The sequence below is a fragment of the Octopus bimaculoides genome, chromosome 28, assembly GCF_046866305.1.
Source record: "Octopus bimaculoides isolate indiv1 chromosome 28, ASM4686630v1, whole genome shotgun sequence".
NCBI classification, from domain to species: domain Eukaryota; kingdom Metazoa; phylum Mollusca; class Cephalopoda; order Octopoda; family Octopodidae; genus Octopus; species Octopus bimaculoides.
In genome coordinates this window covers 20,085,180-20,107,710 of record NC_142955.1, presented here as the reverse complement: position 1 = coordinate 20,107,710, position 22,531 = coordinate 20,085,180, and the positions used below count along the sequence as shown (strand labels likewise).

The 22,531-nt window shown below is 41.1% G+C and overlaps 1 protein-coding gene across 6 annotated transcripts in view; it reads right to left on the bottom strand.

Annotated features, from left to right (window-relative positions):
• Nucleotides 1-22,531, bottom strand: part of LOC106874074 (cAMP-dependent protein kinase catalytic subunit 1) — a 123,657-nt gene that overhangs the window by 87,892 nt on the left and 13,234 nt on the right. For 2 of the 6 annotated variants that reach the window (XM_014921660.3, XM_014921662.3), the window contains exon 1: nucleotides 8,908-9,315. The exons of 2 other annotated variants lie outside the window; for them this stretch is intronic. In XM_014921660.3, the coding sequence (XP_014777146.1) occupies nucleotides 8,908-9,163 (256 nt within the window). In that variant the 5' untranslated portion in view covers nucleotides 9,164-9,315. Of the gene's footprint in view, nucleotides 1-8,907; nucleotides 9,676-22,531 lie in introns of those variants that run through there. 2 more of the 6 variants (XM_014921663.3, XM_014921664.3) reach the window with 2 other exon arrangements.

Below are 22,531 nucleotides of genomic sequence, written 5' to 3'. Positions count from 1 at the left end.
GGCCCCTTTGCTTTTCCCTTGGATAACGACAGGAGAACCTAATGCTAATACATGTATTGCGGTAAATCTGTGTGCATGTATCTCTTGAGCTGATTTGCTGACCAGTGACCCACTGTTGAGGTGTGTCAGGTGAGCAGGTCACCTTGTTCAAATGCCTGACACATGACTCCTCAAAAGACTGTTTTACAGTAAACTGGCAGAGGTCAAGCAAACGCAAGGTGGGCAGAAAGAGTGCTTCAAGGACACACTCAAGGCTTGAGTGAAGAGAGGTTTGAGATGAAGCTCAACACCTGGGTCTTGCAAGCACCAGATTGAACCTGCCAACCGAAAATTCACCAACTGAGACACCCCCTTCTATGAGTAGAACAGGGTTGCAGGAGCACAAAGACAATGCAAAGTAAAACAAGTCCAGGGTCAAATCTTTACTTTCAGCCCCAGCTGACCACCGGAGCCTTGATCTGCACCAAAGCCCCCTCAACATGCATTGGACTGATTGACAACAGCCAGACACACTGTGCCTCGTCTTCTCCTATCTGATGTCTTTGGTCATCGTTGACAATGACAGATGAACTAATAATAATAAAAATACAGTGTATAAAATTACATCTTGCTCTTTGTGTGTGTGTGTGTGTGTGTGTGTGTGTGTGTCTTACTGCAATGTATATATATCTTGCTGTGAGTGCATGTATATACTTATATCTTTCTCTACATCTATGTATGTAGAATTATATCAGTGTGACAGTATGGAACACCTGCACAATTTCTCACAAAAATCTTCAGTTTAAACTTCACTCCTACCCCTGTCCCCTACAACACTCCAAAGCTCTTCTGGCATTCTCTACTCAAGTGAGCCATCAGCATCATTCTGATCCTAATCTGAGGACCTTACCAATGTCAGAAGTCCTGGTTTTCTTCTCCTGCTTAACTCCCTCAAAATAAAGTAGATATTGTAGATATCCCTCTCTGTCCCCTTTTCCTGCCTATCATTCATTTCAACTCAGACCAAGTCAAATTTTAAACACAGATTTTCCCCCAAAAGCCTCAACAACTGTGAGGGAACATGAAACCAGCATAGAGGCTGCAATCTCCTTTAAAAAGAATTATCAAAAAACAAACAAAAACGTAGTGCACACACACACACACACACATATACATAAAGACACACACACACACACACACATATACATAAAGACACACACACACACACACACACATATACATAAAGACACACACACACACACACACAGACACACACACACACACACACACACACACACACACATATATAGGAAACTAATCCATTAGAAAATTCTATGCAGTATTTCATCTGCCACTATGTTCTGATTTCTAATCCCGCTGAGGTCGACTTTGCCTCTCATCCTTTCAGGGTCAATAAACTAAGTACCAGTGAAACACTGGGGGCCGATTAAATCAACTAGTCCCCTCCCTCAAACTTCAGGCCTTGTGCCTCTAGTAGAAAGGATTATTATTATCATTCTTATTAAGAACCACAGAAAAAAACCTTGTGACATTCAGCTGCCCAAGATTTTTGGGTCGTCAGAAATACAAATTTTATTTTATCTTCCAAACCTGATTTTCTATATATATATGCTTCTCAGGATGTAAACCTACAAATAAAGTATATATATATATATATATACTATACTATTCTATACATACATTATATTATATTATATTATATTATATATATATATATATATATATATATATATATATATATATATATATATATATATATATAAATATATATATATATGTATATATGACTTAATCAAATCTATTTATAGTCAAGGGAAGCAAACCTCCCCCTCCTCTTCAAGGTCAAAACAATAATTTAACGATCTTTAATTAATCTGACACCAATAGAGTTTCCATTTCAAGAAGAAGCTTTAAGCCAAAATAAACTATTTCATCGGTGAGTTAGGATGGGCATGTGAGGAAGGGATGGGTGAGATGTTCTGTTGCATGACATCTGGTTTGTTAAATTGCCATCACCACCACCACCACCACCACCACCACAATATGTCTGACCTCAAGGATAGTATGAAGAAGATGGTGGTGGTGGTGGTTGAGCAAACCTCAGTAACTCTGAACCACAATTACAAAGGACAAGACCAGAGATCAGGCCTGATTCAGTAGACCTATGTGTTCCAACCATGACCATCCCATCTTGGACACAGCATGTATTTAGGACTTCATAATACAGCATGAATGAGTTTAAGGAAAGAGGGCAGTTATTTCTAGCATATCAAATGCTTCATATCGTGGCACTGGGTGGAGGAGTAATTACTGAGGAACTGAATTGCTGGACCAGATCTTGAAAGGTGAAGAAAGAGTTATAATACAACTAATTAATTAAGATGCTTAGCTTAGATAAGTTTGGTCTTGTGCCAGGGCAAAGTACCACTGATGCTCTCTTTTGAGAAAAACAAAAACAACTGCAGGAGGAGAAATATTTAGTGAAAAGTATAACACAACTGTACTTAGCATTTGTCAACCAAGAGGAAGCTTTTGACAAGGCCCCTTGATCCTGTGATCTGGTGGTCACAACAAAAGCGGGGATTAGGTGAGTGGCTGGTGACAGAAAGACCAAGTTTTGTCCAAGAATGCTGTCAATGAGGTGAAAGTTGAGAATAAGCAGAGTGACAAATTTAGTGGACAGGCTGAGTTCACCAAGGCTTGATTCTCTGACCCCCCCCCACTCCATCCCCCATTTATCATAGTCCTCTAGGTTGACAAAAGAAAAGAGTTTAGACAAGTTTTCTGCAGGAATCAGTTTATGTTGATGGCCTTGTTTTTATACGAGAATCTGAATTAGAAAAGAAATTCTAGATGTGGAAGCAAAAGCTGGAATCAAGAGGTGTTTAAAGTTAGAAAAGACCAAAATCCTGGTAAACAGGAAATCAGACAACCTACTGATCCGTTCAGACAAATGGCTCTGTTCAATTTGTAGCAAAAGACACATAATTCCAGACAGCAGAGCCAAAGCAGCAAACTCTGAATACATAAAGAGGAATCATGGGAAGCATACCAGAGGATTTGGCATTTGGCAGATGTGTAGGGACAATAAACATTAAGAAGCTAAGCCCTGGCCCCCCGATACCTCGTCCATATCATCTTTTCTCACTTTGTTGCTGGGGGTACCTATGTATCTCCTCTACAACAAGATACCCCTTCCTGTTCCCCTATCATGCTCTAGCCCCTCTCTCCGACTTCTTCAATACTACAGCCCACTCTGTGAAGGGGTCTTGGGATACTTGGATCCCATTGAATCATCCAATCCATGACAACATGAAGCATCTACATTAAACAATGATGATAATCACACACACACACACACACACACACAATAAAATCAGACACTTAGGTTATCCAGAGCTGAGACAATACTTTCATTAAGAGTCTTCAGGTAAGCAGTATGCACATTTATAGAATTATGCAATGTTATGCAACACTCAACTCATGAGGCTTATTAAATATACAAATGAGCAGTGGACATGTTGATTAATCACCTGTTCATCAACAAGTGAAATTTCTAATTAGAAAGACTAACATTTAAGAAATGTCAAATAAAGGTGTTACTACAACCTGTCAATCACAAGGGCGGATGGCCAAATGAGTTTGTCAATTAAAGAAAAGCTAAAAGCATTTCTATGCTAAACATGTCATCAAACTTAGTAAGCTCATTCGTAAATATTGGAAGGGATAAAACATGCTTGTATGTCAGCAGATAGCAGGTACCAAGCCCGTCATTTGAACCTTGTCAGCAGATAGCAGGTACCAAGCCCGTCATTTGAACCTTGTCAGCAGATAGCAGGTACCAAGCCCGTCATTTGAACCTTGTCAGCAGATATATATACAAATATATACAATGGGATTCTGTCAGTTTCTGTCTACTAAATCCACTCACAGGCTTTGGTTGGTCTGAGGCTACAGTAGAAGACACTTACCCAAAGTGCAACAAAATGGGACTGAACCTGGAACCATGTGGTCAGGAAGCAAGCTGCTTACCACACAGCCACACCTATACACATACATATACATACACATATATATATACATATGGTGGTGGTAGTGGTGGTCATGGTGATGGTGATTACAATATCCTATGTCTGTAGACGGGTGTCCCTACCAAGACTTGAAGGTGGGGAAAGAGAAAGACTATTTTAGACAGTGGTGAGGGTGCATAGAAGTGTGCATGTGTGCATGTGTGTAGATTGAAGTTGGTGAAGAAAGAGAGAGAGAGAGATGAACGGAGCAAGTGGGGGAGGAGAAAGTTGTGGAAAAAACATTATTTTGAATGATACAATTTGACACAATCAGCAACTCTGTCTGTGTGTCTGTGCGTGTGTGTGTGTGTGTGTGTGTTGAGTCTGTTGTGTCTGTATATATGCCAGAGTGGTGTGTATGTGTATGTGCCTGTATCCTATATGTATGCATTGTGTGTGTCAGGGGTGTATACACAGGTATTGCTTATGTATGGTGTATATGTGTGTCTGTGTATATATATGTATATATATGCTTGTTTACACTAACAAAAGGAATCCTTGAAGCATGTCAGCATTGTTTTACCCCTGAGGCACAACTACTCACCTATATACACCTGTTATATTACACCTTTAACCAATATTCTACACACCTGTCACCTGAAGTTTGTTGTTGTTTAACCCCAGGTCAGTCCTGATCCATCAGACATATTATCAACAATGTTCCAGCCATGACCATCCCATCTTTTATTGACACACAATGTATCTAGGACTACATTATCTAATGAGTATGTTCCCTTCTAATATTGTAAGGTGTGATTTGAGTCACTATTTGAAATTTACCTGTTACAGGTGAGTAGCAACAACAAAGACATTTGCAATCTCTTCACATGAGACATCACCTTCAAATAAGGAGGACCATGTGCTACAGGGATGTGGGGTTGTGACCAGTACCACACCACTGCACTTCAGGGGCCTGAGTCAGCCCTAAACTTGAGTGGAATGAGAGTGGAGGTAGGGGCTAGATGGAATGGATACATAAGGCTCATCAGATGGACTGCAACCTACTAAGTCTTAGCTTTAACATCAACAACTGGCCCCTTGGCTGGCCTTTAATAGGCTCCAACTTGTTGTGTGGATTGAAACAGGTCCCTGATTTTACTGCTGAGCCAAATGAGTTATTATTTCTTTCTCTTCTCCCAACCAGTCTCAGAGACCCTTAAAAAGGTCCCAAGTACTGCTGATTCTCATTTTCACCAAAATCCCTTAAATTAACATTCAGTTCTTGCAGGGTGACAGACAAGATACCTTTTTTTTTGTATAGATCTCTTCACTTTTTTTCTTGTCTCAGTCATTTGACTGTGGCCATGCTGGAGTACTGCTTTAAAAGGTTTTAGTTAAACAAATTGACCCCAGAACTTTTTTCTAAATCTGGGAATTACTCTATTAGTTTATTTTGCCAAACCCCTAAAAATAGCTTAATATTAGAGCAGATAAGCTCCCATAATGGAAAAGAGCAATCATGAGTACACATGGGAATTGAACTTACACCTCTTCTTTTCACAATTTGTGTGTTGCCCAATTACACGAAAATAGCCACCCTTTCTTTTCTTTTCAATTAAATTTAGGAATCGTGATTTCGTAGCCATGAATAGGTAAACATGGGCAAATTCTGCATGAATTAGGTAAATGGTGGCAATTGAAATCTTGTAAAGAAACTCTATAAGCTTTCATGTATAAAATACGTGTGTGTGCGTGTGTGTGTGTGTGTGTGTGTGTATGTGTGTGTGTGTATGTATGTATATATGTATGTGTGTGTATGTATGTATGTATATATATAATAAGAAAACAGACATAATAAATATAATTATTAATTGATTTATCTCTATTTTCTTATTTTTCTGAAACAAATATAAACCTTCGTTTATCTAATTACCTATTTTTGAATATCAAAATTAATATTCAAAATAAATAACAGGTAATTAACCAGTAAATTCATGGGATATTATTATCCCTTAATTAGGCTTATTTAACTGCTAACTGAACTTTTATATATGTGTGTGTGTGTGTGTGTGTATATATCTGGGTATTATATATATATATATATATATATATATATACATAGAGTAAAATGTGTAGAATGACTTGCATATTTATTGCTCACACATTTGAATCTGGTGCAATGTATAGACAAAAAAACCTTTTGAATCTCAGTTCCCCATCCATAAAGGTGATTTCCGATACAGGTGGGGTGCAAAAGTAAGTCCACAGTGATGAAAAAAAGAAAACATGTCCAATACTCATTTATTTTTATCAAAACAATTAAAAGTTACGATGAAAGTGTTATTACAGTTATGATACATGTATTATTATGATTAATGACTGAAAATAATTACAATGAATTAAGTCTTGATTGACGTGATACCTACTGTACACCCACTTTTGCACAGCCCACACCCCACCATATATGCTTACGTATATATCATCATCATCATCATCATCATTTAACATCCATCTTCCACACTGGCCTGGGTTGGACAGTTTGAGAGGAGCCGGCCAGGCAGTAGACTGCACCAGGCAAATGAGACCATAGCCATGGCCGATGCTGGTGTCAGGTCAATGGCACCCGTGCTGGTGGCATAGAAAAACCTACTCACTGCACTCTTGGAGTGGTTGGCGCTAGGAAGGGCATCCAGCCATAGAAACCCTGCCAGATCAGGGAACCTGATATTTCTCATAAAACCATGGAGACATAACCCAATTTTTTAAGGGGGGGGGTGAGATAACCAAAAAGTACCCAGGACTGACCTGGAGCTAAACAACAACAACAACAAAAATTTCTGACCTTTAATCCATTTGGATTAACTCAGAACTCTCAACGCAGCCAATTTCAAAGATTAAGTTATTGTCAGTGTCACACTGTGCCACATTTGCAAGTGTCACCTACCATTGTGCCATACCCGCTAATAAGTGAAGATATTATTACTACTGCATCAGTTGTAATAGATTAAGGTCACAAATTCAAGAGAAGTTGTTTACGTCAACCCCCCAGTACATGACTGGTACAAGGAACAAAAGCGGATCGTCAGGTGAACTGAGAATGTTGACAGATAAAAAGGGATACGGTGACCCCGCCACGTTTTACACGACATAACTGTCTGGTTAGATTTCTCAAGCGAATGGCTTGATGTGTTAGAAATAGCAGCTAAATCTCCCCCAAGAAAAAAAAAGATTGTTTGGGGAGAAGTGGGGCTAGTTATGGCTGTCTTTCTTCTTGCCTACCTTCGACATAAACAACACAATCCCATCACACCAGTTGCTTACAATCCTTTATACATGTTGACCCCTTTTCTCTCTCCCTCGCTTGTGTACCCAGAAACAGTGTCATAAGAGGAAGCAGCCCCAACCAGCGACGGCACACAAAGCCCCTTCTTCAATAAGGGAGGAAAGGTAGGCAGTTCCGCCTCTCCACCGCCGCTCGTATATGCAAGCAGCTTCATAGCTCCAGTCGACTGTCCTCCTCCTCCTCCTCCTCCACCCATCAGCAACCTCACCGCCACCACCATTATTATTATTATTATTATTATTATTAGACTACTCTCCCCTCGCCGCCGCCACCGCATCAACAGCACCAGACCCCATAGCGATAATCCTCCACCGCTACCACCACCACCACCATCCAAACTAGAGACAGGGTGAGATGGAGACAGCGATGGGGGACGAGGGGAAGAGAAGGCAGTTGATGTGAATATTGCAGGAATTCGAGGGCGGCGGCGGCGGCTGACGGATGTGGTGATAGTGATGATGGTGATGGTAGAAACGGTGGAGGAGGCGGTGACGACGACGACGGAGGAGGAGGAATGCCAAGAAAAAGAAAAAAAATCGATTTGTTTTGTTATTGTTTTCTTTGGATGCTTTTAATGAGGAAGAAGGAAGTGGTGACAGTCATGCCTTTCACTACACACACATGTATATATATATATGTATTCACGTTTGTTTATACATCCAGATGTGTCTACACTCACACATTTGTGTATATTTTATTTCCACGAGGCAAGGCAGACAGATATTAATCTTAAACAGTCCTAGATGAACGTTGATTGAAAAAAAACAAAAAAACTTTACGATCAATGAGGTCCCTGTCGCGAAAACCCCGACTTTCTTTATTAAACCACTAATTCTAAATATGTCTAACGGAATTTCCTCTTTTTTTTTATCGACATTAGAAGCAGATTTGGCTACTATAGTTAGCAAATCAAGCGACCACGAAGCCTCCTTGCTGGTCTGCGGTCAGTTACTGTTGAACAGTTGTCACGAATTACTGGTGTCTAAATCGTTGATTAACCCTAGGTCAGTCCTGATCGAAGAGGCCTGAGACGGAAGGGGGCCCAGCCGTGACTACCCCGTTGATATCGGGCGATCTAGAATAGTATTAAGCAATAGATCCTCCGTGGCTGCTATTTCTAGTAGAAAATGTGACCACGGAACGATATGGCAGAAACCACGTGTTATATTACTGGTACATAATTCAAACGTTCGTTGTGGAAGAGGAGACGATCCCCAATAACAAGAGCCAATTTTTCCCGTCGTGGGTCAGCATTGAAAAAGATCAAACATTTAGCAAGATTTATTATCATCAACGAGGGGGAACTACCCCCAAAATAGGAACACGTGATTATTATTATTATGGCGGTGAGATGGCAGAATGGTTAGAGCGTCGGAACCAAAATTACCTTACCTTATTTTCTCCAAACATTGTAAGTTCAAATCCCACACAAATAAAACGTTACCTTCTTTGGAAGTCGAGATTTAGGGTAGATACCCATCTCCCGAACCCAAACAACAACACCAGCCCTTAATAAAGGCGGATGTTGTAAGAACTACAGTATAAGCAACTCACCGTCGAACAGATAAAGGTTGCGGAGTTCGCGCCGACGTCTCTCCTCGGCTTCTCTCACCCGGTTCGCTTCGACAGGGTCACGTTTGCGAAAGGCCCACAACAGTCGCCGTTGGTTTTGGGTGACGACCGGTTCATCACTGGCGGCTCGGGGTCTGCCCCCACTGGCTGTGCCGCTACAGCTGGCCCCGTTCCCAGAGGCACGTTGTTGGGTCTTTTTCCTCGATTTTTGGTCAAATAGTTCCAGTATAAACTCCATAACGGCTGAGAAACTGGGCAGAAATGGCGGGGAGGGGGAAAGAGAGAGGAAGAGGAGGAAATTAGGGATGGGAAGGGGGCAGAGAAAAAGGGTTTCTAGAGCAAGTAGGAAAACCTACTTTAAGGCCTGTTGTTTACGGTCAGGTTTCAGTGCCCACCCGGGGTATATGTGTGTGTGGATGTGTATAAATATATATATATATACACAATATATATATGTATATATACACACACAGTGAAAGCTACACCCCCGGTACTTTAAATCCTCTTCCTTTCACTCTCCACACATGGAGTTATCACTCTACGTCCCCCACCACACCCCTCACTAGATTCCTACCACTTCCTCTTCTTCTCCTCCTCCTCCTTCCACTCCTTTTCTACCCCTTACTCTCACTACCCCTCACTGTTTCTTTAAACAAACTTTGTTTTCGGTCGTGGGGTGGGGGTGGGGGACCCAGCTCACATCTTTACCGCCGCCGCCGCCGCCACTGCTGCTGCAGCAAGTAGAATGTTGTAAGTAGCAGTAGCAGCAGCAGCAACAACCTCATCGCCCCCGTCGCCACTACTGTTGCGGCCCTATCGCCACCACTGCTACTACTACTACTACTACCATTACGACTGCGACTACCGATAGTTTGGTGACCCAATACAAATTCTGGTGGGCCGGACGGCTCCGGTTTTACTACGCTGTTATTCAGACACACAAAGATGCACAGACATACACACACACATTTTCACATAAACACACACACACACACACACACACACACACACACACGCACCATCACCTACTTTTCTGTTAAAGCCGACAACCTCTCCTCGCCCCACCCTAAGCAGTGCTTGCTATTTGCATGCCATGTACAGTACACACACATACACACACACACACACACACACATATATATATACATACACACACATTCAAACCCAAATATGTTTATGTATATCTATGTATATATATTGCCAAGATATACACTCAGAGACAGGTCATCTTTCCAAATCTGCATACAACAGTGTAATCAGCAACGTGTATGTATATATATATATATATATATATATATACACAAATCCCCCAAAAATGGAATGAGGTGTGTGTGTATACACACACATACACATGTCCCCAACACTTGTACAGACTATCACACTTGCCGTTATATACATACATATATATATATATACATATAACGTGCATATATATTACACACATACACTCACTGACATAGATATGTAAACAACTTTCTATATACCCACCCTATGAATCAGCTGATAAAGAAATACAAATATATACACCACAATTTATTCCTATAACAAAATTACAATATAAATACATACATTATAAGTACACATACACACACTCACATGCATACACATAGACGTGCGTGGTGGAGGCAGTGTAGCCTGGAAGGGCAAAACAGTCATCACCTCTGCAAGATAAATTTCACTCTTCTATCATTATTGAGTACTTTCATCGGTAAATGTTATTTATCACTTAATCAACTTCTATACACACACACAAATGCACGTGTGTACGCATAGATAAACAGACAGACAGACAAATACATACATACACACTACAGCCTCTATGTATGTGTGTGTGTATATGCATGCATATATATATATATATATATATATATATATATACATATATATATGTGTGTGTGTGTGTGTGACATGGCTGTGTGCTAAGAAGTCTGCTTCCGAACAACATAGTTCCAGGTTCAGTCCTACTGCATGGTACCTTGGACAAGCGTCTTCTACTATAACCCCAGGCCAATCAAAGTCTTATGAATCTATTTGGTGGACAGAAACTCAAAGAAGCCAGTCTAATATTAAAATTTCCCTCTCACTGGATCATTCGATACTGTCTTCCGAAAATAGAAACATAACATAATGTAGTCAGAGATACAGTATGCAAGATGAGATGGTCATGGTTGGAAAGTCTTGAATCATGAGTATCTTGGATCAGGACTGACCCGGGGCTAAACAACAAAGGCAGCAACCGGGCAACCTTATGCAGGCAATTCTCCCACAATTACATTGAACTGCCTCATGTCCTGATCCAGGCTTGAAACCCTGGTTCAGGAGTTCTGGGGTTTTGAAGGTATGGAACCACCTCTGAGCCACTGTTTGTTCCTTAGTCTACTCTGACCCAGAGTTGTAACATCTGCCAGGGTCCCAGCAGTAGATAAATTAGCATATTGGGGCTCACCTATCCACTGGCATAGCTAGAGGGATTGCCACTTGGGGCAGCCCTTCTATTTGCCACCCCTGGACCCCACAAAGAACACATATTGCTAACAGCAATAGCCTAAACAGGATGAAAAGTGCCAGTGCTTCTGTCTATGCATGTGAAGACTGGGCTCAGCAGACTCTGCAGAAGAAACCGTTGTGGTTCAGGAGAGGAGAATGCAGCAACAGCAACACACTTGTGGAGGGCAGAGAAGAAAATGAGGCAAGTAAAAAAGACAGGAGACATCTTGGTCATCCACTGCAGCCACCTCCATCCCCAGTCGTCTTGACCTGGTTTGGCCACTGGATTGAACATTGTCAGACAAGGTTGATCTCTTCGCTTTAAATATAGTCACCACACAAGTCATCAGTCATCCTTAGGGATCACTGGATGACCCTCATTGCTCTGAAGGACAAGCATTACTGCCTTGCAAAGATGGAAGACACATTTTCTTAGGGGTTCAGTCTGCAAGAAGGAGAAAAGAGCCTTCCCAGATCCAGTTGTAAATTGATGGCAGCAGGGAGGACATTCTAGAGAACTGAGAGTGTGGGGACGAAGGACTGGGCATAGAGGCTAGTGAAGGAGTGGGTGAACACAATATGGTGGTGAGAGGAGAAGGAATGAGTGGTGACAGTGGTGGGAAGGAATCAATGAGAAGACAGAAAGTCTGTGACGGAGGGGGGGGGGGAATGGAGTGTGTTGGTGAGTGATGTCAGCCTTCATTGGGATATTCTGAGATCTGGATGTAAGAGCAGAAGTAGAATCCTGGACAAGCTTCGTGAAAGAGGATGATCTGTACTGAAGAGGAGGTCAGGTCAATGTAGAGACTGGGCCATAAAAGGGGAGGTCCTAAGTGATGATGTGGTCCAGTAGGCTCACATGATGATGATGATATACACACACACACACACACACACACACATATACATCTCATATTATGCTGAGAAGTGACGCACAGTACCAAGTGGAAACCAGCTGGTTTTCACTCCACTTATACAAATATTCTAACAATTTGGAGCAGTTTCATGTGTGTGCGTGTGTGTGTGTGTTGATATCATGTGACAGTTGGATAAGAACATCACCTTTATACAAGCAGCTTTGTTCATTTCCAGTTTTCTGTGGAACTTGTCTGTCCCTGGGGGAAATGTTACAATGATTTGTAATAGGTGAAGGTTGGCAACAGGAAAGGCACCTGGCCATAGAAACTCTGCCTCAGTTAACTTTGTCTGCCCCATGGAAAAGGAAATGTGAAAATGATGATGCAATTCAATTTCCTTTTCTCTTTTATTGATTGAGTCTAAAGTTTAATTCTGGAATCCAATCCCCCCCCCCAACCTCACCTGTACCGCCATAAGTGTTGCAATTAAAAATGAAATGAATTAATTATTATGAAATTAAACTTTCTATCTTCGAATGCAACATTATTTTTGTAGCGGAGGAGGGGTGGTGAACATTAAACAGACATTTCCTCGGGGAGTCAAAGATAAAATTTTGGGAGTCTTGCTTTAGGGGAAACAGGATTTTCACATAATACATTGACATGCACACACACACACACACTCTTAGTGACACACACACACACATACATATATGTATGTGCATGTGAGTACATAGGTTTGGTAGTACAAACAGAATAAATGAAACTTGAATTACATAAACATATTTTTTCATTATTTTTAATCGTTAAAAGTTACTAAGTAACTTATTAAAGTCTCATAAGCTTGTGTGTGTGTGTGCATATATATATATATATATATATATATATATATATATATATATATAAATATATATATATATATATATATATATATATATATATATATATGTGTGTGTGTGTGTGTGTGTCAAACATACATATACATATAAACACACACGCACACACACACTTACAGTCAAACAGGGATGTCAAAGTTCAGAAACAATCTTTCTGTAGTGTCTAACTCCATACTTAACCACCAGGTGGCCACTTCAACTGGTGAAGAGTTTTAGTGGTAGCACTCATGGTGTTGGTGTATTGGTCATTGTAGTAGTAGCAGCAGCAGTAGCAGTAAATGATTTCTTGAAGTTTAAAATTCTATTTCTTGATAGAAACTATAATCGTTGTTGCTGTTGCAGCCAGTTATGCTTTGATGCAATAATGCACACATGTGCAACAAAATGACTGTTTTTAGTAAAGTGCAGCACAAGGAAACCGAAAAGACAACATACCTTATAGTATTTATGCTGGTCCCTTAAACTCTGAGTTCAGGGTTGATAAATAAATTACAGGCCCAAGGACTGGATGACTTGTGGTATTTGTTCCGGTCCTTTATGTTCTGATGTCAGATTCTACCATGACCAACTTGGATGTTAAACCTAGTTTAACCCCAGCACCTGGTCCGCAGGGACCTTTAGTGGAGTTCATTCTGTTGTAAAGAGTCTGGCCTGGTCTCTAGCCTTGGAAACCCATACAATCCATGGGACTACAAGTACATTGGACTACAATTGTCATATTAAGGGCAGTGGGGCAAAAAGGCCCATACATGGCCTTGATAATCATCAAGTTTTGATAGCCACATCTATAGCTGAATTAGAAAAAATCCCAAATGCAGAACCTAAACCTAGAATCACAAGATCTCAAGGTAAACTTAGCAAAAATAAAGGTTTTAGTAAGTAGGAAAGAAGACAGAATTCTTGTATCTTCAGGAAGTGGCCCTGTTTGATGTGTAGAAAAGGTGTCCGAGTAGGGATAAAGTCCTTACATTGCATTTAATGTAAGCAATAGTCAAGCAAGATATAGAGTGGAATCACTGGCAGGTTAATAAAAAAAAAGCAGGTTTTTGTGTGTGAGAGGGGCACAGGGGGAGCAATAAGCACTTTGTGTGTGACAGATCTTAGATCAAAAATGAGGAGAAGTTACAGAAATAAAAGATCTGGAAATAGAGATAACCAGAATGTAGAGCTTGCATGCAAGAATTAATTGCCACAGTAAAATAAAGACGAATATATACAATGGTGTTAGACTGATGCATTATGTAGAATAGCAACAGAGGCTAATGTTACATATAACCAAGATAGACATAGCAGTGAAAACACACAATGAAAATAATTAACCAACATAATAATAATAATGATGATGATGATGATGATGACAGAAGTGGTTGGTGATGACGATTTGAGAGAGCAAATCAATAATTTCAGAGGAAGTGGATGCCAATGTGTGTGTGTGTGTGTGTGTGTATAGGTCAAGAATATACAAAAATATTGAAAAAAAGGAGACACAAAGATAGGTGAAAGCACAGCAAACAGGGTGTATTAGTTTGATGCTCAGCAAAAATGTGTGTGTATATATATAAATATATGCACACTTCCATATACATGAATACTCATATGTATGTATGATTACCCCCACCCCCATAAAGAAAGCAACAAACTTACATAGAACAAGATATTTTTAGTTATCTCAAAACCAATCATTATGGGGAGCCATATATACATATATATATATATATATATATATATATATATACACACACACACATATATTATTATAATTTATAAATATATAAATATATTTATATACATACACATATAAATTATTATATGTATGTGTATGTGTGTGTTTGCATGTGTGTGTGTGTCTATATATGTATGTGTACACACACACACACACACACATGAAATCTATACAACTTTGCTTATTACTCATTAAAATGTCTGGTTTAACGAGTATTTGTGATGGCTGGTCAGATACCAACGTCCCCAGATTTAAAGACCGACAAAAACAACAACAACAAGGAAATACTGATAAGCTTTAAGCATATAAATAGTGGCCCAGGATGGGAAAGAGAGAGAGGAAGATGTGGGTTGGGTTGTCCTGGTTTACTGTTACAACAATATAACCACTTGGTGGCAAATTAAATTTCAAGTACCTTCACCTCACACCCTCTTCCCACCACCAACGCCTCGTTATATATTACATAATTTTGTTATTATTATCATTGTTGTTGTTGTTATTATTATCATTGTTATTATCATTGTTATTATCATCATCATCATCATCATCATTGTTATTAAGGCAGTGAGCCAGCAGAATTGTTAGTCCACAGGGCAAAATACTTAACAATATTTCGTCCATCTTCTTCCGAGGTCAACTTTGCCTTTCATCCTCTCATGGTCAATAAAATAAGTACCAGTTGAACACTGGGGTCAATTTAATTGACTTAGCCCCACCCCAAAGCTGCTGGCTTTGTGCCTAAATTTGAAACCATTATTATTATGAGCAGAGTGTTTGCTGTAGCCCATCTTTTATACCAAGACAAGACAATGTACATGATGCTCAGCTTCCATTACCTAGGTGACCAAGTCAGTAACCGGGGACGGTGCGCTGAAAGTGTAGCTGCTGGAATAAGAATAGCCTGGGCAAAGTTCAGCGAGCTCTTACCTCTGCTGGTGACAGTGGGCCTCTCGCTCAGAGTAAAAGGCAGACTATATGACGCATGTGCTACATGGCAGTGAAACATGGGCCATGACTGCTGAGGACATGCGTAAGCTCGCAAGGAATGAAACCAGTATGCTCCGATGGATGTGTAATGTCAGTGTGCGTACTCGACAGAGTGTAAGTACCTTGAGAGAAAAGTTGAACCTAAGAAGCATCAGTTGTGGTGTGCAAGAGAGACGATTGCGCTGGTATAGTCATGTAGCGAGAATGGATGAGGATAGCTGTGTGAAAATCCGTGGCCTTTGCCAAGGGTGTAATGATCCCACTTATGCATACCTTTCCTTCATTGGACACTAAACTCTGCTTGCGAAGACCTGTTGGGGCAAGTGAAATCGAAATCGTAATTGAACCAAATTCAATGACTGGCACCTGTGCCAGTGGAGTGCTAACAGCACCGTCCGAGCATGTTCATTGCCAGAGCAGCTGTCTGGCTTCCTTGCCGGTGGCATGTAAATAGCACCATTTGAGCATGATCATTACCAGCGTCGCCTTACTGGCACTTGTGCTGGTGGCATGTGAGAAAACATTCAAGCGAGGTCGTTGCCAGTGCAGCTCGACTGACACCTGTGCAGGTGGCATGTAAAAAACACCATTTTGAGTGTGGCCGCTGCCAGTACCGCCTGACTGGCCCTAGTGCTGGTGGCATGTAAAAGCACCCACTACACTCTCGGAGTGGTTGGCATTAGGAAGGGCATCCAGCTGTAGAAACTCTGCCAAATCAGATTGGAGCCTGGTGCAGCCATCTGGTTCACCAGTATCCAGTCAAATCGTCCAACCCATGCTAGCATGGAAAGTGGATGTTAAACGATGATGATGATGATGATATAAATGCGCATGTACTTATATACATGTGTGTACATATATATATATACACATATATATATATATATACTCATGATTATATATTCACACACATACAGGTGCATGTACTTATATATGTGTGTGTGTGTCTATACATATATATATATATATATAGAGACACATATATATATTCACATGCACACACACACACACATACATGCCTAAGTAAAAACTGAGATAAACATATATGCAAATTCATGTTGCAGTGGAGAGAGAGAGAGAGAGAGAGACAGACAGAGACAGACAAACAGACAGACAGAGAGGAGAGACACACAGACAGACAGACTAGAGGGGGAAGAGAGGTAGGAAGTTGAAGCAACAGTAAAATTTCGTTGAAACCAGAGGAGCACCACATTGAATAATGTATTCCAAGATATACAATGATCCTTTAAAAAAAGCAGTGGAATTTATGGGTGATTTATGGTTTGGGCCAGCTTCTGTCATCTTTCACAGCTGAGGGGAGGCACAGTACTGTTAAGTTGGCCCTGACCTTGAAAAACCTGTCAAAACATTATGAAAGTGTTCTGAGATAAGGAACCCGAGTTGTGCTGCTAGATAATTGCAAACCCCACGCTCTACCCCCACCCTTGGGGAGGGGAGCAGGGCATGGGTGGAGGTCACAAGATAATAGACATTCCCCTGCCACCACCACTGCCATGGCCTTCAACAGAACTACTGCTACTAACACACAACTGTCACTGCTGCTACTACTACAACACACATTACTCTGAGTGCATAAAAAGACGAGATGGTCATGGCTGGAACATCTTTGATCATACGTCTGTCTTGATCAGGACTGACCTGTGGTTAAACAACAACAAAAACAGTACAAAGGGTGGAGGGGGTAGAGAACGTATCAGCTGATGTCAACAGCAGAGAGAGAGAGGGAGTAAGAGAGAGAAGAAAGAGACGGGGGTGGGGGAGAAGGAGATGAGCCGGCAAGGGTGGTGTTGACGTGTGACCTGATTGGCCAACCAGCGCCAGCTGAAACCATTCTCTCTCCCCGCCCACCCCCGAAACAGGGGAAGTTACTCTGCAAATTCCAGCAGGGAGGTGGTCACCTTATTCACCACGTGGTTCTCAATTAGGGTCCACATAGTCCTTGGTGGGAGGAGGGGCACATGGCCCTTGAGGGGGCACATAAGATTTTGCTAAAATTGCTTATACTTTTAAAATACTCAAAATATTTCAGTAATTTCTTAATATTTAATTATAAAAATAGGATTTTTTAAACAGCGAATGACTATGAAGGTCCATTCAAGTAAAATAGAGATCAAAAGGGGTCGATAAGTAAAAAATGGGTGAGAACCACTGCATTGGACAAAATGTCTTGTTTCTTCCAACACCTTGAGTCCTTTCATTGTTGCAGGGGTGAATAAAGGAAGAACAAGCAGCAGAACAGGTTGTCTGGTGAGTTCAAATCCCACCATGACCAACTTGATGGAGAGACTTAATCTGTCATCGGGTCCTTGGGGACCATAAGTGGACCCTGTGTCATATTGCTGGCCTAAGGGTACCCTTCTCTACCACCCCCACCACCACCTGTCTCGTAGGTCCTACATACTGCACCTCCTTCCTTATTGATCAAGAGATAAAGAAACAAATGAAAATTTGACATCAAATTTTCCCCACTTGGGATACAAAGTAGGGAATCACCCCTATACTTGGTGTGTGTGTGTCTACCTCTTTCAGTTTCCATCTATCGTATCTACTCACAAAGCTTTGGTCAGCACAACGCTAGAGTAAAAGACATAGGATTCTAAAGTAAACTCCTTTGACACCTATATAGCATCATCATCATCATTTAACGTCCGTTGTCCATGCTGGCATGGGTTGGACAGTTTGAACAGGGCTGACAAGGTGAGGGACTGCACCAGACTCCAGTCTGATTTGGCATGGTTTTCTATGGCTGGATGCCCTTCCTAGTGCTAACCACTCCAAGGGTGTAACGGGTGCTTTTGTGTGCCACCGGCATGGGTGCCACTTGTGTGACACCAGTATCTGCCACAACTACAATTCCACTTGGCTTCATGCGTCTTCTACGTCTATATATATATATATACACACACACACCTATATATGTATGTGCATGTGTGTGTGAACGTTAAAGAATGATGATGATGTGTGCGTGTGTAGTTTGATAGAATGAAGTTTCATGTATAGAGGGTACTTTATTCCATGAAACCCCTGAGAAATGAAAGAGAAAGCTGACCTGACTGAGATTTGAACATAGAACATAACCAGAACTAAATGTTGCAACATTCCAACAAGTTTTCCTGAATATCACTTATTATTGAAGGCAACCCAACCATAACCACCCAGCTGAAAATGTTATAAATACCAACATTAAGTCTTTATTTAAGACAGCAGAGTGTAATCCTGAAGGAGATTTAGCTTCTAGCTCTAGCTTGTTGATCAACCACATAGAAGTTATCCCACTGGCACAATAGGTGTGGCCCACATGTGATTCCAGCAGCTGTGTGGGTCATATATGGATCGACACAACACTGCATTGTTGTTTAGTCTAAGGTCAACCGTACTCCAGCAATACTCAAAATGAAGACAATTCAAGTATGTCCATCCAATGTTTTTTTTGTATCTCCATAATGACATTGTCCAATATGTCTTTCCTTTCTATAACGAGAGAGAGAGAGAGAGAGAGAGAGAGAGAGAGAGAGAAAAGACTTGGGGGAGAGAGAGAAAATATGAGAGAGATAGAGAATGAATGAAACAAAGGAGTGTCTCTAATTCTGAATTGCTACTCGAATTAACTCCAGCAAGATTTGAACCCAGAACACATTAAAAAAAAAAACAACCTAATCAATACAAGGCATAGTCTGCAACATTGTATAAATACCCGCCAATATAGGACTTGAACCCACGAACGGTGCTTCACAGAGTGAAATCAGTCGATCCAATTGTTGAAGATGTGTGAATGGGTGAAGGGAGGTAACTCGTTGTATTTGTGGTGAATTTATTTATGCAGGGTCAGGATTGGAAGTCGGACGGTGACGAGGACGAGGGTTCCTGTCGATCCGATTAACGGAGCAGCCTGATCGTGAAATCAACATGCTAGTGGCTGTGTACTCCATAGACATTAACGTACTTCTCAAGGAAGTTCAGCGTGACAAAGAATGTGACATGGCTGACCCTTTGAATTATAGGACTGGAGCAACGTGAAATAAAGTGTCTTCAGGACACTTAAGAGCTGCCCAGCTTCTGTCAAACCATCCAACCCACACCAGCATGGAAATCGGACGTTAAATGATGATGATGATATATATATATATATATATATATATATATATATATACACAAAATATGGGGGTTTATTTCACTGGTAATCTAAACGTTCCTATAACCTCAGTCTGACCAAGGTTTTGTGAGTGGATTTGGCAGACGGAAACTGAAAGAAGCCTGTTGTGTGTGTGTGTGTGTCCGTACTTGAAATTTACAGAAAACAAAAGAGAAAGGCAGGTGAGGGAACAACAAACAGGTGTAATAATTTGATGCTTGGGAAGAATATTCCAATGAAACATGGCTTTATTGATAAACTAATTTTTGATTAGTTAATTAGTAGAGTTAATTACTTTTGTTCAAATAGTAGGACAGAGGTGGAAGAGAGAAACTCAACCACAGCTTAACACAGTTACCTCCCTTTGACTATATATTTATAATAAATGCCAAAACGAATTTCTGTATGTCAGTGTGTCACACTTTGACCCCGCTCTCTCACTATTCGGTGACACATCTACTATTCCTTGTGATGGGGTGAGAGTAATAGTAGGCAGAGAGATGCATTTAAGGTACAAAATGCTTTATGAGTACAAAAAACGGAAACTCTGCAGCCGAAGCGACTCGAATCATACACTCAGTTTATGGGAAATAATGCTTGAATGAAAGAACTTGCAGAAGATGGTTTGCAAAATTCAGAAGTGGAGATTTCAGCCTTGAAGATGAAGATCGAACAGGACGTCCAGTTGAGTTTGATGATAAGCTTCTTGAGGCATTACATGAAGAAAATCCTGCATTATCAGTTGAAGAATTGGCAATGAAGCTTAGTTCAAACCATACAACTGTTCATCGTCATCTTCAACAACTTGGAAAGGTTCCTAAGCTTGGAAAATGGGTGCCTCAGGAATTGTCCAAAAGAAACTGCAAATCTCGAGTTGACATCTACATCTGTGTGTGTATGTGTGTGTGTGCGCACGCACACAGAGAGGAACCTTCAGATTGAATATTGATTTCTAATATAGGGAAGGGGAAGCATCAAGTCAATCATAACAACCTCATTATATAAGACTGATATTTTGGTTTTGTCAATAAACAACAGCCCCAGTGGGAGTTGAACTCAAAATGTGAAGGGTTGTAAGTAAACTCAGCAAAGCATCTTAGCCAGCACCTCCAACTCTGCAGTGAGCAGGGGATTTCATGAATCTCATAAGACCATGCCTCTTTTGTGGACAGAGACATCCTGCACCACATCTGCTGGACTCACAGATACCCCCCTCTCTGCTACTTATCTGCTCCCCCCCCCCATGTCCAGTAGATACCCCCCTCTCTGCTACTTATCTGCTCCCCCCCATGTCCAGTCTCTTCCACTCCCACCTCACAGCCTATCTCTTACACTATTACATCATCAACTTCATCACTAAGGGTCAAGTGTTTCCCTACCTCAGATCAACCCTCTAAAAATAGTAAGTAAATCTCCCTCAAATCACACACCAAAAAAATGGGTGGGGTGAGGGGGGATGTTGGATTATGTAGTCTGAGATAAACTAATCCTGGTGGGGGTGGGTGTAACAGTGGTGTTAACTTGTGGTGGTATTATTGGTGGTGGAGTGGAGGTGGAATGATGGTGGTGGCGCTGATGGGGGGGAGGGGGGGGGGGGGAGAAAAACCTATAAACAGCTGTGATGCTATTTTCAGTGCCTGTCAGATGTTTTGGTGTATTCCAGTCAAAGATATCTTCATCTCACACACACACACACACACACACACACACACATGTACACATGCACATAGACACATCTACCGACATACCTGTCTAACTATGCACACACACACGCACCTACCTGTACACACACACACACACACACACACACACACACACATCAGACTAGATCTCATCTCCACTTAACTCCCACCCTCCTAATTAGCCAAAGGGAAGGGGATAGAGCCACTCCCTTGGCCCTTAATATTTTCAGGGCCCACAAAGATGGAGAGTGGGTGGAGAAGAAGTGATCCTCAAAGCAAAGATTTGGTTCCAATCCTTCCAACAGAGTGACCCCATAACCAGGTGAGGGATTAAGTCTAGAATACAAAGGGAGGGACCAAACACCACAAGGTATCTCTAACAATGCTCTGACCAGGTGCTTTGTTTTACTGACGCTTGGAAGGGATGAAAGGTAAAATTGGTGTCGGTAGGGTTTGATTTAGACAAAAGATGCAAAGTACTTCGTTTGCCAGGGTAAAGGACTGACCTCAGTGAGATTTGAACTCAGAACATAAACGACCAAAACAAACCATGCAAAGCAGTCTGTCCTGCACTTTTCTGCTTCTGCCAATTCCTTCACACCACACCACCACCACCACAACAACAACACAATCACAGTACCACCACCGCCACCACCATAAGATCCAACATCAGCAGGTATGCAGCAATGTTGTAACATCTGTGTGGCAGTATTTTTGGCGTGGCTCACCTATTGCTGCTACCGCTGCATTTACAGTGGCTTCTAATGTTTCTCTGTTGATAAATGGATTAAGTAAGCTGTTCAAGTTAGCTGTGTGTGTAC